The sequence below is a fragment of the Vanessa tameamea genome, chromosome 5 (genome assembly GCF_037043105.1).
Source record: "Vanessa tameamea isolate UH-Manoa-2023 chromosome 5, ilVanTame1 primary haplotype, whole genome shotgun sequence".
In the NCBI taxonomy this organism is placed as follows: Eukaryota; Metazoa; Arthropoda; class Insecta; order Lepidoptera; family Nymphalidae; genus Vanessa; species Vanessa tameamea.
The window spans coordinates 14,114,642-14,132,728 of NC_087313.1; the positions used below are offsets into that span (position 1 = coordinate 14,114,642).

At 35.0% G+C, this 18,087-nt stretch overlaps 4 protein-coding genes across 6 annotated transcripts in view; 3 read left to right on the forward strand and 1 right to left on the reverse strand.

Moving 5' to 3' along the window:
* Crb (crumbs) overlaps positions 1-10,584 on the reverse strand; it is a 41,176-nt gene extending 30,592 nt beyond the window's left edge. For both annotated transcript variants that reach the window (XM_064215012.1, XM_064215011.1), the window contains exon 1: positions 10,316-10,584. In XM_064215012.1, coding sequence (XP_064071082.1) covers positions 10,316-10,367 — 52 coding nt within the window. In that variant the 5' untranslated portion in view covers positions 10,368-10,584. The remainder of the gene's footprint in view (positions 1-10,315) is intronic.
* A 442-nt stretch (positions 10,585-11,026) lies between these two features.
* On the forward strand, positions 11,027-13,876 carry LOC113404435 (ubiquitin carboxyl-terminal hydrolase MINDY-3 homolog). Of its 2 annotated transcripts, none has more exons than XM_026645318.2 (2): positions 11,027-11,224; positions 11,351-13,876. In XM_026645318.2, the coding sequence occupies exon 2, from the start codon at positions 11,385-11,387 to the stop codon at positions 12,747-12,749; it is 1,365 nt and encodes a 454-aa protein (XP_026501103.1). In that variant the 5' UTR covers positions 11,027-11,224; positions 11,351-11,384; the 3' UTR covers positions 12,750-13,876. The 2 variants fall into 2 exon arrangements, with proteins under 2 accessions (XP_026501103.1, XP_026501102.1); XM_026645317.2 differs by having other exon boundaries at positions 11,365-13,876.
* A 1,495-nt stretch (positions 13,877-15,371) lies between these two features.
* Positions 15,372-16,316, forward strand: LOC113404517 (U11/U12 small nuclear ribonucleoprotein 35 kDa protein-like). Its single transcript, XM_026645446.2, has 3 exons — positions 15,372-15,576; positions 15,793-15,923; positions 15,993-16,316. Exons 1-3 carry the CDS (start codon positions 15,501-15,503, stop codon positions 16,314-16,316), a joined length of 531 nt encoding a protein of 176 aa, XP_026501231.1. The 5' UTR covers positions 15,372-15,500.
* A 167-nt stretch (positions 16,317-16,483) lies between these two features.
* Positions 16,484-17,991, forward strand: LOC113404516 (granzyme A-like). Its single transcript, XM_026645445.2, has 2 exons — positions 16,484-17,355; positions 17,520-17,991. Exons 1-2 carry the CDS (start codon positions 16,484-16,486, stop codon positions 17,860-17,862), a joined length of 1,215 nt encoding a protein of 404 aa, XP_026501230.2. The 3' UTR covers positions 17,863-17,991.
* Positions 17,992-18,087: the final 96 nt, after the last annotated feature.

Below are 18,087 nucleotides of genomic sequence, written 5' to 3' on the forward strand. Positions count from 1 at the left end.
CCTTATTACGTGCTAATTTAGGAGATATGTAAGTGTTAAGGTTGTACTCGTCTCTCGTTCGAGTGACGAATACCTGTCGAACACCGGTTCACGAAAGTGTTTCATTGTTATATTACACGAATTCCTAAAAGCAATAAAAGCAGGAAATAGTTAATTAACAAAGGCCTTATTTCCTAAAGTATTTAAAGCGAACAATTACGATAAATTTCTTTAGCACTCTCTTTAAATGAAATGACATAATATATAAAAAACGGATTGGTCGAGATTAAGCTGTGAAGAAAAGATTTATCATATGCCATTCTTTGTTTATATGATATGTAGTTAAAAAATATTTAAAATTATTTAGTTTACATTATTACAAAACACGGTAATATCACTTTTTAGTTTATACTTAAAGTAAATGATACAGCATGATTTTTCACCGTTATTTACGTAGTCCATAAAATAAGCCTCCATTAAAATGTTTATAAAGTATCTAGTGTTTATGCACACAGTTCACACGAAGCGGTTTCGCATAGCGGGCGTGGTGACGTCACGCAGGCGCCCTCGTCGGAGTTGACTCATACGCGGTTGCCTTGCCTCCCAAAACCTGCACTACCAGAATATCCGAGCCGCGGTTGACTCAGGGGTTCACCGCTCATTCATACTATTTTTACGGTATTCTTCCAAGAAATCAGTAACACAAAAATGGTTGACGTCATTCGTGTTAAGAAGTTATAATCGTTGGAATGTTTTAACGAAAAGTTCTTTAGAAAGTAGTCAATACCCAACCTAACTTAACCTTTAAATTACTTCAATGCCACGAGATACGATTTACTATGAAATGGTAAAATTCATTCTGGTCATTTTCGGTGCAGTTAGCGGTAATTTTCTGGTCAGAATAGAATGGCAACAATAAATCGACAGAACGGCCTTTACGGTTTTAGAAAATAAATTATCCAACTGCAAGCGGACAAGCGCGACGGATCAGACAATTTGACGGAAAGCTCGCCGAGAGCTGTCTTGGGGACCGCGCTTGCACCAGGAAAACGATTTACGTACTTGTATGTTATTTAATACTGGAATACTTACATTTAAAAAAATTGTAAAAAATGAACAGTTATATTAAGTACATTGATATGTCACACATAAATTGCCTGCCCTTATGCCTGCAGAAAAGACATGGGGTGTTAGGTTTGACGTTTCAGTAATGAACAGCTATCGTTTGATGAGACTGCGTCTATTATATGATTAGGTTAACATAGGATGGGGAGCATGTCAGTTACCTCCACGTGGTGCTCCCTGGAAACGTGTGGGTGGCAGCTCCGTGGCGGACACAATTCCGCTGCGAGGCTGCCGTCGACACGGCTAACTACCGACAAGGGTGGGGGGGGAGTATATTGGGGACGCGCGTTGTCCCGCTCTGCTTTAGCAGACTGGAATTTCGCCCCAATATACGCAACCTTAATCCTAAGGTCTAGCGTGCCGAGAGGATGAATGGCCGGAGGGCATCCGGTCGCAAGCGCTAAACAAAAAAAAAAAAAGGCGATGTGGAAAATACTCTGAACGGTATAACTCCCCAGGTGGGCAGCGGCAATAGACGTCTATCCCACCCGGAGCAGGTCTCCGGCAAGCGCCCCGACTCGAAATCTGGGGGGGGGCGCACATACCGCTTATCCGCACGCTGAGACCGTCAGGGCCGTTCGACCGTTGACGCGATCATGTGCGTCCGGTCCCTGACGGAGCAGGCGGTGGCACAGGGTGGCGTGGCGTTGGCGATAAGCCTGGATATTGTCAATGCCTTTAACGCCTTGCCCTAGGACGCCATCAGGGAGGCCCTCGTGTATCACCGTGTGCCTCCCTACCTGCAGGCGCTCGTCGGGAGCTACTTGCGCGACAGGTACATTGTGTACGTGGGCCAGGACGGTGCGAGGACCCGGAGGGAAGTGTACTGCGGAGTTCCACAGAGGTCGGTCCTAGGACCGCTCCTGTGGAATCTCGCGTACGACGCGGTTTTGCGGTTGGCATGCGGGTTGAGCTTCGAGATGACCAAACGGCTTGCCGAGCTCGGAGTTGAAATCCTGGACGGTCGCTGGAGCTTTGAAGAGCACTTAACGCTCCTGGCCCCCTGGATCGAGAAGGCAGTGGGTGCGATGCACAGACTGCTGCCTAATCTCGGGGGACCGAGCGAGGAGGTTCGCCGTCTCTATGCTGTTATGGCTATGCCGGTTATGGCCCCGGACTGCCGGTGTACGCACCAGCGAGGGGTGCGGGGAGGGCGAGACCATTCTTCGCCCTCCTGAGTCGTGCTCCGCCAGCCACGAGCAGAGCAACGCACGAGAGGGGCAGCGGACGTGCTGCGAAAGTGATCCCGCAGCCTCTTCGTTTCCGTGCTGATGGCGGCCATCGCAGGGATTTTTAGTGAGTACAAATTTCACATAACCCAACATCCCCCCCAGGAGTGGGGTACCTATGACGATTTACCCTGCGTCCACGAAAAAAAAAAAAGGTTAACATAGGATTTAGCGAAATTATATATTTTTAAATAATAAGATTAAGGCTGCTCATGATCAGAAAGATGTACATCTGGCACGCTGTCGAAAGATTAATCCTCGCAGTATAAGATCCAGATACGAATCAAGTCTTTTATTTCACAATAAAACAATTTAAACACAATAATTTTATTACATGAAATTAAATACTTTCCGATAGTTTTCACAGATTCTGTTATAATATATTTTTTAATATCCTCCTGATCCCCGAGAGCGTAACCTCTAACAAATCATCTGTCAAATCACTCATTGAAAAACTGGTTTGCCAGCGATAACTATCGAGACAAGCGCCTCAGTTGTTTTTAATGCGTTTATTCATATTTCTCTTAAACTATTCGTACAATTAAGATTTTAAACGACTAATTAAAATATATTATAAATAAATATGTTGATCCGATAAAATTGTGAGTCCGCGTGAGTGTGAGACAATAAAAACAGTTGCGACCGCCGGCAGGTACTTAGTCCAATTATAATTTGCAGGTTAATATAATTTTAAACTCAATAAAAAAAGTGATACAGCATCTAATGCGATTTATTAATGAAGCTAATTATAAAATGAGGCTCTTTACATCGGCGGATGCGTTACTGGTAACATAATACACGAAGTTATTTAGTTAACGAGCAATAATACCTATAGATATATTGAAACGTGTTTAACATTAACTTACTTATGAAATCAGATTGAATAATTTGAGGTTTTAATTTTTCTGAGAGGTTTTAGTGAATACGCGAAGATGAGCGTTACAGTCATCATAAATACTTGAGTAACGGTGCCGCTGTCGTCGTTGTATACCTACTGCGATTACCTGTTACTGAGTTTCAATTTACAATCTAGACTCGGCTAACCGAGTGAACGACGCTACTCTCCGCTGGGCGATGGCATAACTTACACGTTAAATGATCGTCTCGTATTGTAAGACATAATTATTATAATTGGTATAAAAAAATTCCGCTGAATTACTTTCGGCGACTTTTCTCAGATCGGCGTATTTATTTTGCAACCGGTTGTAGAATTTTGTCAACCACTAAGCAAAACATCGTGTCTTTTATATTATTAATTAATGATGTTAAATTTGACTTCTAGTTTTTTGAAACAATACGCTTTATACAGTAGGTAACGTTATATTAACACGGTAACTTTTATAACATCGGATACAGAACGAATTTCTTTGATCAATTTACGAGCATTGCAAGTCGCTGAGCACTTGAATTTATACTAACTGTATAAAATGTGTACAGTCATCGTGTGCGGGAATTATTTTAAATTTAATACCGTGTGAATATACCGCAACGCGGTAGAAACTTGATAATTAACCCACAGATCCGTTGCGATACCATCTCGGTGATGATGCACTGCGAAGGAGAAAATATTAATAAACATATATTTATCTAATAATACGCTGATAATCGTATAAAACAATACAAACGCGTGTGTAAGTATATTATTTAAATTGCTGATTTATTTAAATTAAAACTATTGTGCTCAAATAACGGTCTAATAAAGTTGGAGTTGCAATTTGTGTTTCCTATTATTGTTGTAGAAATTTTTAAATGATTTAGTTGATTATATCAATCTAATCCTAACTTTTTAGTGACTTCTACAATACTTTTGATAAAGGGGACCAAATATCAATTATAATATTAAACTAAAAAACTCCTGTGAGATAAACTTCTGTGGTAATCGGATACATTAGTCATGAGTATACAAATGACAAAAACAACACACTTTTTTTTACCAAAGTTCTACATTACGGTTATTCAAGTGAAATAATTAACTAATGACAACTATAATATAAACTTTTAAGACATCTTTATTCACTGGCTCACCAACCCTACAAACCGGAACCCAAAAATACTAAATATTGTTTTGAATGGATGGCATAACCAGGTGTAATTAGAAATACATGCACAACCTAACCTTCACAGTCAGAAAGGAAAGTACGAGACATTGATTTGTCAAAAATATTAATTCCAACTACCCTAATTATTGTATGAAAAGTATGTAGAGAATAATCAGACGTGAGAGATCAAAGCTCGTCGAACTTTCAACTATCTGAAACTACAACAAAGTATCGACCTCGATCTTCGACCATACCATAGCTTATACAGATATAACCCCGCTTGCTTCGTTTTTTGTTCGACCCAAGTCTTTCTTATAATGATATCATTCAATCCCATCGTTTTTTTAAAATATTCGCCCGTGACTGACTTATAGCTACGCTTTCTCACGGCTCAATGAAATCATATTACACGAGACAATTGCCAATGTTACGTAAGATATATTGTAGTTCTGTTACTGTTTTCAATAATAAAACAACCACTACATGCTCAGACGTATTTATAAGACAAATTATAATCGAACAACGAAATCAATTCGTAATAGATGATGACACGAATTATTTGACTTCAGTTATAAATACTAATTTCTCAATCTTTCACCGTAGTACAAGTTTCACTTTAAATTCATTGATTATTGATAACAAATATTCAGGCCTAATTCTTAAAGCCTAACCAGAAAGTTATACCTTTTTAATATTTACATAAAACCTATTTCGATGTACATAAACCTTCAAAATCCAACTGTAGGAAGAGATTTATACAATAGTATTATTTTCTAAACTTTTTACTGTAGTATGATTCCATAATAAAAAGTTTCTAAAATACTATAAACTTATAATATAGAATATTATTACATAGGCAAAAAAAATAGAGCAGCTAATGGTAAAAGCAAAGAGAAAATTTCAGAAAATATAAACAACTTTTACTCACATATTCGTTCGTCTATATTCTTTACTTTGGATAGACAATTTCTACAAACTTAAAGAATACTAAGAAATTCGGATCACTTTATCAATAACGTTTTGAGAGTATTTATATTTTTAGGTAAAAAGTTTAATGTTGCCTAATACCAGGGATAAAAAATGCCAGCGTATTAATTGATAACAAAAACTTCTTTAATTAATTTATAAAAGATTATGGCGATTGTTTATTTTTATTAGATCTAATATTAATTTAAAAGGATAACTTTTATACTTCAAACACTTCTGCTCAAGCCCAAATTTTATTTACGAATGAATTCCCAATGATAAAATGAACCGCTTTCCGATACATAAAACACAACAAATCCTACCAAAAAAAGTAAACTCTTGAAGTGTTTTAAGTGGCGACCTACGCATTGCGCAAGCGAGCTCTTATTAGTATTAGTGCAAAAAATGCTGCAAAAAAAAAACTAAAAATTCACATTAAATATACCGATGACGAATGTGCAGCACTCTTGTGAAACGAGCTAGTTTTCTATACATTATGGCATAAAAGGACAGATTTATGATATTTTGAAGAGAAGTTTGAGTGCATTTTAAGGAATATTATTGTCATTTCGGTACTTCAAGTAAAAAGTTAAAATTTAGAAATAAATTAACTTATTGTATTTTGATAGACTTTAAAAATAATAGTAGCAATGCCCAAAATTAATTAAAGAATTACTAATATTCCTATTTACCACTCCTGTTAAGCTTATCACTTGTGTTAGAAATGGGGGTCGTCCCGATTAGGCCAAGGGTTCAGGATCGATCCTGCGACTTTCTAAATCGATTGGTGACCCGTAAACCATTGCGCTATTGACGCTTCTAACACTAGACTATATATGTACTTCGGGAACAGGTTTAGTTTAGTACAAAAATCAATCCTTCTATAGTAAATACTTAGTTAATATGGTTTTCATGTTACTGTTTACAAAATTTCATTTATTGGTCTTTACGACTTTATACGTCGTTACGCATTACGATAACGAGACGTTCTAACATCCAATTTTTCACACTTAATGATGGTTGTGGGGATAAATAGTATAGTATGTATGAATGACATAGTCACGTATTACGGTAACAGCCTATCTTATATACAGACATGGATGTTGGTATAAGTCTGAAATCGAGTCGTGCTTTACTAGTACTATATACAATCTTATATATAATGCCAAGTAGAGCTGTGTAGTATGTTCTGTGTACGTTAGTCACTCGGCACTCATTGCCACGTACTTATTTCTTCTAACTTTTTCGTGTCAGATTTGCCGTCCCATAGGATTAGGAGCGAGGGAATAGAGAGTACACAGGCGCACACACTTGTGCATAATAACATGTCCTGCGTAATTGGCTAATCTTCCTTGGGACTTGCCACGGATATCGGTCCTGACGAAATCAACAAATTTTAAAATTAACACTGTACGAGCAAGCGCGTACAGTTAAGTACTTAGGCTGCATTTTCGTTGTGACCTAATTTCTTCACTTTTATAATTTACGCTTATATTTTATAAATCAGTTCGCTATCGGTCATCAGGAGTACTGCGCGCAACTGACACTTCGCATTCCGCCATTAAATTCATTACAGACTAAGTTCTTTTATAAATATATATCTTAGTTTCATATAATCATTTTATTTCTACACATACGTACGGACAACCCGTACAAACATATATCAGTGTACATATTACATACTTGTATTTCTTTGTCCACTACAAAATAATTGTCCAATGTAATTACAAAACTAGGGTCAATGGGAACTTTACCAACGAATGCAGTGCACGAGGAACAATGATTAATTACTCTCGGATTTGAAAATTTTGTCAACTAAAGCACTCATTTATATTTAATACAATATTATAATAGTCGTAACCTAATTTTGTCTAAAATATATTCTAGTATAAGCATATTTTGATATTTTATACGCAGGTACACTATTTACTCGTGTTCGGCCGAATAACTTAAGTAATGCAAAATATGCGGTCAGTTACTTCATCTTGGAGTTTTCTTGGTTATGTTTGGACAGATTTATGTTTTTTTTTTTAGTCAACATTGTAAATAAAACTAGTAATGGTGACATCTGAAATTGAGATTGTAGTGATCACATTGACATACTGCTTCTCAAACTTGTGTAGCTTTATAACTCGACGGCGCCTTGGGATTTCCGACAACAAAACCGAGTGAAACTCAGTACTCAATTACGACCATATATATATTATGTTCTAGATACAAGACGACTAGAAATAAACGAATTTAACCGTAAAACCAATCAAAAGTTACAATGTTACGTAACTTTTTAAATATACCTCATACTCCCTTTTTTAAGTTTACCTCTTTAGATATATTTTCTCGGAGTTTCTAAAATTTGTGCCTAGGTGATAAACGATAATAATTAAGAATTTCTGCGAAATTGGGTAGAAATACAGTTTAGTCCCTATTCGTAGAATACCAATAGCACATCGGCCGCTGTGAGCAACCGGCCATTGTCCTGTAACGAGGTGTGTCATTACCGAGCCGATAACGATTTCGGATATCGGCTTCGGACGACACCGAGAACGTTCGTCGTAGCTGGAAATATTCAAAATAAATGTAACGCCTAGTGCTACGTATACAATCACAACGAGATTAAGGTGGTGACGGTCAAAGGTCATCTAAATAAAACTAGGAAAACTTATAAATGTTAGGTAGAGGTAAAAGATAAACGTACGACGAAGGCCGGAGCGTCACACGTCACCGAGCGCGCACCGGCCCCTACACGCCACCTGTCCACCTGCCCCTGCATGTCCGCTTTCAGACTATTGTCAGCCTTAAATTCGATTACATAAAAACAAATATGACCATTTTTGTTTGTTTCCGACTGTCTGTTGGTCGAGTGCAACGCATGTATACATCCACCCTCTCGTATTACTCATGACGCATTTCTAGGGTGATTCAATTTACTCTAATTTTCATAAATTGCTTTTGTAATTATGCTTATGAACAATTCAATACACAGATTTTAAAAGAAAAAGACGGCATTACGATTCACGATTTAGTACTAATAACGATAAAGTCTACATTTTAGCGTATTTGATTCATCATAATCAATTAGACTATTATATATTATAAGAAAAACTATTATAATATGTTTATTTAGGTATTATAGTATGGTTAGAACGATGGTGTCAAGTGTTTATATGAAGTTTTTGTATTTAAGAAATAACTGGACGGAGTTATGTGTATTTGAACAATAATTAATAAATACCTATTAAATTATTTCAGTTGACGAACACAAATGCTTTCCAAAGTCGAGCAACAAGCGGTGTTAATGCCGAGTAACTGTTCAACAGGTAGACAATGCGGCGACATCGCGCTTTCGTCTCAGACCTCCGAACCCAATCGTGTCACTTCGCGAAACGCGGATATACTTTTCGTTTCGTCCGCAGACTGCTCAATATGATTATTTTAAATACAATTTATAGGAAACCCCTTTCTAGATTTTATTTAATATCAAAAGTAGAATACTCATAATTTAATAACTTTTCGTTACGTACTATATAAATAGATGTAGCATATTATACTGGGTATAGCTTACAGAGGAGGTAAATTAAACAAATGCAGTATTTTTTACCTCAAATTCTTTACTTAATCTAAGTATGAACTTATGAGTTTGTAGCTGAAGTGCTTACACAATTGGTTTTTAAAATATCTGTTTCTTTATTAAATACTGTTCTCGGTAATACATTAATAATTTAATTAAAAATGCCCTGACCTGTATGTGTCTAATAAAAATTGTAATTTAAAGAGGATTTATATGAAATAAAATCATTACACAAATTGTCTTTGACATTTGTTTTATTTTATAATTTTTATGCTCCAGAAAAAAATATTATCACCGTCTTTAGAGCTTGTGTGGTCTTATCACATACAAACACTGAAAAAGACTAAAAACTGGTACACTTAGACTTAAGTCACAATATTATAGACATAAAGAATTTACTTAGCAATATGAATCTTATTTTCCGTCTACATTAAGATTAGTTATCAGTATTTAGGTAAAACAAATGTCCTTCATGTAAAACTATTGACGGGACATTGATTGCAGAATTATTAGCAAACTAATTAATGTCATGATAATGCTAAATATTTTTGATCAAGTGTGTCAATTATAAAATAAACTATCACCTATCTATTCTGTTTGCACAATTTCTAGTATCAAGGACTACCATTATATACTACAGGAAAGCTTTCAATTATAAAATATTACTGCATAGCATAAAGTTGACTAAGCACTTAACTTGAATTAATTTCATAGTAATGATTTAATTATATTTACAGGCTATAATTTAATGAAGTTTATTATAGACATTTAAAATTATCATTGCTTTCGGTATCACCTACTTCTATAAGGTTTTATACGATTACATGTTTTGTATACATGAGTCATCATGGCCAGTTCATAAACATAATTTAAAACAAAAATTGGGTGTAAAAATTACAAAATATATTAGTTATTTAACATATAATGTGTAAACCATCTAGTAAATCAAATTAAATTTAGAAAAAGATTATAAGTTAAGGTATATTATATTTAATACTTTTTACTTATGATATTGGTATTTGTAATAAAATTTATTTACATTTTTAATGTCGTATTGTTACCAATAAAGATATTTAAAAGCACTTAGTTATTAAATTTTATAGTTTCAAATTGATTGTTGTATATTTTTCTATAGTACAATGTTCGATATTCTATTTAATGCATATTTACTTTCCACTAGACCAGTAGACCATAAATTAGTTATTTTAATCCCATAACATTTAAAATGTTGTTTAAAACAAATTTCTCTCGACTCATTTGAATGTATTCCTTTCACGATTGGTCTAATTGTTGCGTCCATATCGCTCCGGTCACGAACAAAGTTTTTGTTTTTTTTTCATATTAAAATAAATTAACGTCTATTAATTTTGACTTTCAAAAATAAGTGGTATAACAATAAAAACACCAACCTGTAAAATTTAGCGCAGCGCGACGCCTCCAAGCGCTCCTATCCACCTTCATTATGTTGAAATAATCAACAGAACTCAAACAAAACTAAATCATCAACAATAAATCAATAAGAAAACAGCTAATAACTCATGTTTCACTATATTTAAAAGTAAAAATAGTAATCAAATTAACTAAAAGCATGTAAAAAATAAAGATATGTCACGAAAATAAAATCAAAAATGGACATCACCGTCCAACGTCCATGGTTGCTTGATTTAAACTGGCAATTTTGTTAAACATTTTTATAATCTGTGTTATTTGTGCTCTGCTATTATTGCCATATTTGATTTAAAGAAACTCCCTTATAATTATTAATATAATAATACGGCTTTCAGTAGCTATATTTGAATAGACTTTATTTTCTATTAATATTGATTGAATAAAATCATGTGATAATAGTAATTTGTTATTTTTTCGATAAATATAGATTAAAATTATATTTTAGGTATTATTAGTTTTTTATGTACATACATATATTTGGTCAGTCTATAAAACGACATAATAATTTATTATAACTAAACTAAAATAATAATCGTGATTATTTCCCATATTTTAAAAGTACGTTATTAAATAATAGTCTTTCATACAATTGTCAGTAAAACTTTAAATATAAAATGAGTTTTCAATAAAATATAAAGTTATGTGAAAAGGAACGCGATGACATGAAAATAAATGTTGCTATTTTTCTTAAAAAATGGCAGCCTTTATGTCGTAAGCTTTTCTTTTCTTTTTCTATATGAAAAGTTTTTAAATAAAGATTTGTGGATGATTTATAATGCCATTAACGGTGATTCAGATGGAGAAAATACTTTTCAAAATAAATAAATAATTATCAAATGTTGAGAGTTACTATGACCTTCGCATTTCTAGTGAGTATTAACTAATAACTACGTGGTTATATTCTTTTTGTATTAGCAGAATGGCTTGAATTAATTTCCTTTAATGTTTGCCGTCAGCCGATATGGCGGCTTTTATCTATATTTAGTAATCAATAGTGTGTAATTTTTAGGTGGCGTAGACTATGAACAAATGCTGAACGGTTCGAACGAGAACGAAACTAGTAGCTCCAGTATAGCGTTAGAAAATAAAGATAACATGAGCGCTGGTACGGCGACATTGGAGCGTGAGCTGTCCAGTACTAGACGACTATTGTGGGGAGACCACGTAAAGGAGGACGTGTTCCGGCGCTGGGCGCAAGGTTTCCAGTTTAGCTCCGATGAGCCAAGTGCGCTTATTCAGCAAGAAGGTGGGCCGTGCGCTGCCATCGCACCTGTTCAAGGATTCCTTCTCAAGATCCTTCTGTCTGAGACACCTGGGCATAGCCTTCAAGATTTGACGTCGGAGAAGTGTAATTCCTTGCTTGTTAGGGCTGTGTGTACGATATTAAGTCAGTGTCTAGCTTCTAAGTACAATGTTGCCGTTTATCGCAAGAACGACACAGAGGCTGAGACGAGCACAGGTCTCAATGTTAGTGCTGAGGAACAGTCTTGTGATGCCATCGATTACTTTCATAGAAGAATGGAGGTGCACTCCTTTCAGACATTATCAGAAGTGGAAGCATTTTACACAAGGAATATTCGTATTTTGAAGGACAAATATGGTGTACTTCTGTTGTTATATAGTGTCATACTAAGCAAAGGAGTCAGTACTGTTGAAGCAGAACTTTCAGAGCTGTCTGATCCTCTCATACATTCGACATATGGATATGGTTCTCAAGGACTAATCAATCTAATGCTTACGGGTAGGGCAGTGGCACATGTCTGGGACCATGACCAAGTGGTGGGCGGATTGAGATTACGTGGAATTGAGCGACAGAATGACATTGGTTTCCTCACTATTATGGAACATATGCAGTATTGCACTGTAGGTTCCTTTTACAAGAATCCTAAGCATCCTGTCTGGGTTTTGGCTTCAGAGACACATTTGACTGTATTATTCTCTTTTGAAAGAAGACTAGCAGCCCCCGAAACAGTTGGGGAATCTGCTGAACGCATTTTTAGATCATTTGATCCAGAAGGAAACAATTTTATTCCATCTGCAGCTTTGCAAGATGTCCTATGTGCTGCTGATTTGGTTAGTGAACCAGAATATGTGGAATTGATGAGACGGAAATTAGATTCTGAGAATTTAGGAATCATTTTATTGAGTGCATTCATGGACGAATTCTTTCCCGGTTGTGAGCGTGGTGCACCTGATACTTTCACACTACACCACTACAACGGACTCTCTCGCAGTAATCCAGGGGGTAGAGTGGTGTACCGCACTGGTCGTGCAGCACTGCTTGAGTGTCCAATGCGAGCTGCAACTACTGATCCCATGTTGACATGCTTGCAAACCAAATGGCCCAGTATTGACGTGGTTTGGGATGAAGGTCAATCGCCCTCTCTTAATTAGCACACACTACATATTGTGCTCAGAACTTATACTGTGACAGAGTGAGGAGAGTTAACATAAAATGTATCTTAAAATATGTTGCAGAAAATTCCATTACTTTATGTATTAATTTATGTATAGAAATTGTATTGAATAATTTCAAGGCCTTTGCAGATAACATACATTATCATGGTCAGCTATTTTTCATAAATTTGATAATTTTTAACATGGAAATAATCGCTATCATTGTGATGTTCCATTAGGTTTAGTTGCACATGCACAACTATAATAATAGGACAATCCATAAGCAATGAAAAACATCCCAAAATAAAAGTTGCAAGCCTTTTAAGTTGAAAAGTTTCAAAATGTATTTTATTTAAGAGCTGTGATCAGGATCACATTTTCTATATTCTTCCTTGAAAATTTAAAACTGTAGTACACAATTTTAAGTAATAAAAAGCATTTTAAACAAAAAATTACAAACTTCCTCTTTGCTTAAAAATTACAATACACATTAAAGGTCTATGTTGCAATGACTTGTTTCGCTACAAATATTTATTTCTATGATTTGTATTACATATCTTAACTTTAATGATGAAGTAATTACATAGAGTAATGTTCTAAAATTTCATTTCATATAATATTTTCATTGGTACTTTTAATTGTTTAATCTTGCATATGCAAGCACACATTATGCACGTAGTTGGTTTTTGCACAAAACATTGTCTCTAATAACTCCTCCACTAATATATTATATGCCAGCATTACATTATTTGATAAAGCATTGAAATGTACCCAAATATGTATGGTACTTTTTATATTGTTATTAATTTTGTTTTTTATATTATATTAAACACTGCAAACTTGAGTAATGCAAATGTTTTTTAAGACTTATGTATTAATATAAAATTAAAACATTTGACCAAAGTTTTCATAATTTTACCATAATAATGGTATTCAGAATTTCATTTATGAATATTATAATTTGGAATTCTTAGTAAATATGTCTGTATATAACTATTTAGTACAAATATTCTTTATCAGATTCATGTCAAATAGCTGTGCACATGTATAACAACAAAGATTATATTGGAAAGATAATTTTCAGTTAGTCGTAAATAATAGTGGAACATGCTTTTTTAATTACAGCCTGCGTTTTATTTTATTGATGATGATGATGATGATTGAATTTCATCTTTATTAGTAATATTTTATATTTACTATATATCTGCAGCTTATATTTAGATGAGGCACAGTTGCTTGTGGTGACAAATTTCAATCAAAATTAATTTATATACTATTTCTTTAATGAAAAATTATATTTTTTTATAAATAAATTGGTATTATCTCTACTGTTTCATATTTAAAAAAAAAAGTATATTCGCATTTAAAACAAAGTTATAATTATGAGCTCAACTTAAATCCTCATGTTACGAATTGAGTTGCAAGTGCCTAATATTATTATTATTTACAGTTTAATATATCTCAACATACTGATAAAGTTAAGACATAAATATCTTGTTTGATACAATATTTGATGTTTATAGTTTATCTGAAGGAAAAAGGCATCAGGGCCGGATCTACCATATGGCTTTTTGGGCTTCTGCCCAGGGCCCCGTGGATTCAAGGCTGCCCCAACTAAATCAAGTCAAAGTTAAAAATAAACAATAATGAGAAAGAATCCATAACTTTATTAAATTAAACATATCGTATGGTTTGCGTGGTAGTGTTTAATTTGACCATCAATAAGTAAGTGTAATGCTTCTATGTTGAATAAAGGAATTTGGAGTTTGAGTTTGCAGCTCTGCGAGTCCTGCAATTAATCAAACCCATTCAATTAATTTAATTCAAGTCTACGTTCAGATATGTCTTAGGTGGGACCCTAAGTAGTGTTAACCCAAGGCCCCCTAAACTTACGGTCCGGCCCTGAAAGGCATGTAGTCTTTCAAAGAAATTAGTGTACAGCTAATTTATAACCGGAAAGCATTCAGCTTGAAACTATCATAACTCTGAGGTTCTACTAATAAATTCCTGGCCAAAAACCTGAAATGACTTCAATGACTCGAATTTAGGATGTAAATATTTTTATTTGGAAGCTTTAGGAAAAATGAAACTTTCTCTACAATTTTATGGTAATTTTTTATAAGGATACAAATCCGAAAAAATATTATTAAAATAAAGAAAATATTCTAAGTTTTGTCTTGAAATTAAAATTGCTGTTTAAATATTTTTATTCCGTCAGGAATTTTTAGAAATATTTTCAGCAAGCTATAAGTTCAGACTGTGTTCAGTTCAAAAAACCTATTATTATAAATACACAGTGTTTTTGAAAAAAAATATGACAAGAGTTAGCATTAACAATTGCCTTGACGATTTCTCACATTAATCGATATAGAATAAATAAAGAAAATCGGTACGTGGATTTCAATGTTTTCATATCTGCCCGTTATTCATATAATACCAACGTTATTTGCTAAATATTAAATAATAACAAGATAGCTTTTATATGAGGTAATTTTGAAATTTAGTTAATTCTTTGGATATTATCAAAGAAGTTACGTATTATGAGTACAGCACTCGGCAGTCGGCACTGCACCGTTTGACAGCTCTGCACTGCGTTACAGACTTACAGTCTACAGAAATTATTGAGTTATTGACAAACAGAAAATAGACAGAAACACCGGCGTTAGATTGAGCCTGAAACATCGTCAGTATAAACTTAAACGAGTTTATTAATTTTTTTTAAAATTAATACTATTAAGAGAAATTAAAATGACTCGTGAAGAATGTGACTTTCATAAATATGTGACAACTACTTACGATCCAATAAAAATTGGGTCTATAGATGGTTTGTATACAATTTGTTTTTTTTTTTTCTATTTATAGTCTTTATATAACTTTTATTATAAATGTAGAAGCAACTTAAAACAATAAATGTGTCTGACTCGAGTAAGATGCGTTCGTTTCTTAAATTAATTCAAAACTACTATTGCCAATCCTTAGTGTAATGTAAAATATTAAAATGTTTTTTTTTTTCGCATAAAATCTTGCTTCGCAATTTTAGGTACAGATACTGAACCACACGATCGTGCTATTTTAAGAGCTTTACAATCAGAGTATGTCCCTAATAAACAAGTCAAGGGAGACCCTGATCATACTATTTTTATTGCACGTCTTAACCCAAGAACAACACAAGTAAGTTACGAGACTCAATTTTTTAATAAGTTCTATTATTGGACAATACAGTAAAGGCTTAATTTTCAGGACACAATTTTAACAGAGTTCTCAAAATTCGGAAAAGTAATTAATTGTCGCTTGGTTAGAGACATAGTTACTGGTAAATCTAAACAATATGCTTTTGTAGAGTATGAAAGTATATCAACCTTGGATCGCGTGTTACGCGAGATGCATAAAGAATATATAGATGGCAGTGAGATTATAGTTGAGAGAGAGGCCGAGAGGAGACTGCAAGGTTGGCGGCCGAGAAGGCTTGGTGGGGGCTTTGGAGGACGAAAAGAATCTGGCCAGTTAAGGTTTGGCTGCAGAGACAGACCATTTAGAAAACCCATATTAATCAATCAAAAATAATTTAAATGTGAAGTGGTGAAATTTAGAATAATATATAATTAAAATATACATGTTTAAAAAAATAAAATATGTGTACACCCTTAACAAACTGTAAAATGAAATCTATGTGGTCATGTCTTGTTGCTACAATATAATGAAGAAAATTAATAATGTAATATTTTTAAATAATGACTAATGATTGTTATAAGGAGTTTAAAGGATGGTGCAAATCATTTACAAGAACTGAGACTTATTTGTCAGCGCTACAACTTGTACTTCTTGTAGTGTTTATCCTGAGTTTCACATTTACCATTCTTCACTTTATTGCTTGTTTTAAAAATAAAGAGATGAGTAAAGTAAAGGAAGAGAGTGAAATAGGTACAAGTGTTACCATAGCTGAAGAACCAACACATTCAGATATATTCACGTCCACGAAACATCTCACAAGTCAAACTCAAACATTGCCAAAGGATATAGAATGTACTTGGACGCCATCCATAAAAACAACTGCTGTTACACATTACTATGATAGTGATTTGATATTCAATAAGCCTGATAAAACTCCAAAATCTGGTAGCAGTGATCTGAAATCATCGCAACAGTCATGGCCCCCCTCAGACTTTTCCACTGAAGACAACACAGAGAAGTCATATGATGGAGAATATGTAGATGAAGTGAAGAAAGGTTACCTTTTAGCACTTGTAAAGATTAAGCCTCCACGAGATATTACATTCGGATGCATATTAACAGTTGTTGCTCAAAGTTGGACTTTAACTGCTGCAAGTTGCATAGAAGCCATAGAGGAGGTGGATTCCTTAGACTCTTTTGTTATAGTAAGAGGTTTCGATGAAAAGGATGAAGAAAATATTTATATAGTGTCTGACATACTGATACATCCACAATATCAAGGTGTGAATGCAACATATGATCTCGCTGCTTTAAAATCTGAAGAAAATATTGCAAAGGAGATTGATCAAATCGTAACATTACCAACTATGGTGGACTATTTTTCAGTTACAATCGGTGAGACCCTATCCATTCTGGGTTATGGAAAATATAGGTAATTATAGTAGTGATATTGTTCGATATATTTAAATGAAGCATTAATTAATTACGTTAAAAAAATTAATATTTATTTGAACCTGCGATTTTCACCCTAGATTCCGATCGTCTACAAGTTCATAGTTGACACGTGACTAATTAGCATGAATATACTCTTTTCAGAAATTTAGACATAGATCCTCGGTCTCGACGCGTGCGCTCGGTGCGGGTGCACCGGCTGCCGGCGCAGCAGTGCGCGCGCGGCGAGTCGTGGGCGCTGCGGCACCTATGGGGCGCGCGGGGAGAGCGGCGCGCGGCGTGCGGGGCGGGCGCGCTGTGCGCCGGCGCGCTGCGGGCGCGCGCGCGGCCCTGCCACTACTGCGCGGGCGCGCCGCTGCTACGTCGCCGCGTGCTGCTGGGCGTCATGAGCGACAACCCGCAGTGCGGCGCCGCCTGCGAGCCGGCGCTCTACGTCAACTTGGCGCTCCTCCGGGGCTGGCTCGACTCCGTTATACATTCTGATTGATTATATGCACCGGTACCGACTCGATACCGACTCTGTGCGCTGCTATGATCTCGTCGACGGAACGTCTCGTTCGGCGCCTATTGTTTGTATTCGTTAAAAGAATAAAATTGACGCATGTCATTTTTGAAAGTCACTTCGTTTTCTTTATTTACCTTTATTTTTAATAATGGCTATGACCAAAGGTCTGCTCGTGTGCTCGTTGCTGATGGGGCTGTTCGTGGTTGG

Coding starts and splice junctions, on each gene's coding strand:
- LOC113404435 (XM_026645318.2), top strand. CDS start 11,385: ATGCTGAACGGTTCGAACGAGAACGAAACTAGTAGCTCCAGTATAGCG.
- LOC113404516 (XM_026645445.2), top strand. CDS start 16,484: ATGACTAATGATTGTTATAAGGAGTTTAAAGGATGGTGCAAATCATTT. Junction 17,356..17,519: donor CTGGGTTATGGAAAATATAG/GTAATTATAGTA, acceptor TACTCTTTTCAG/AAATTTAGACATAGATCCTC.
- LOC113404517 (XM_026645446.2), top strand. CDS start 15,501: ATGACTCGTGAAGAATGTGACTTTCATAAATATGTGACAACTACTTAC. Junction 15,577..15,792: donor AAAAATTGGGTCTATAGATG/GTTTGTATACAA, acceptor TCGCAATTTTAG/GTACAGATACTGAACCACAC. Junction 15,924..15,992: donor TTAACCCAAGAACAACACAA/GTAAGTTACGAG, acceptor CTTAATTTTCAG/GACACAATTTTAACAGAGTT.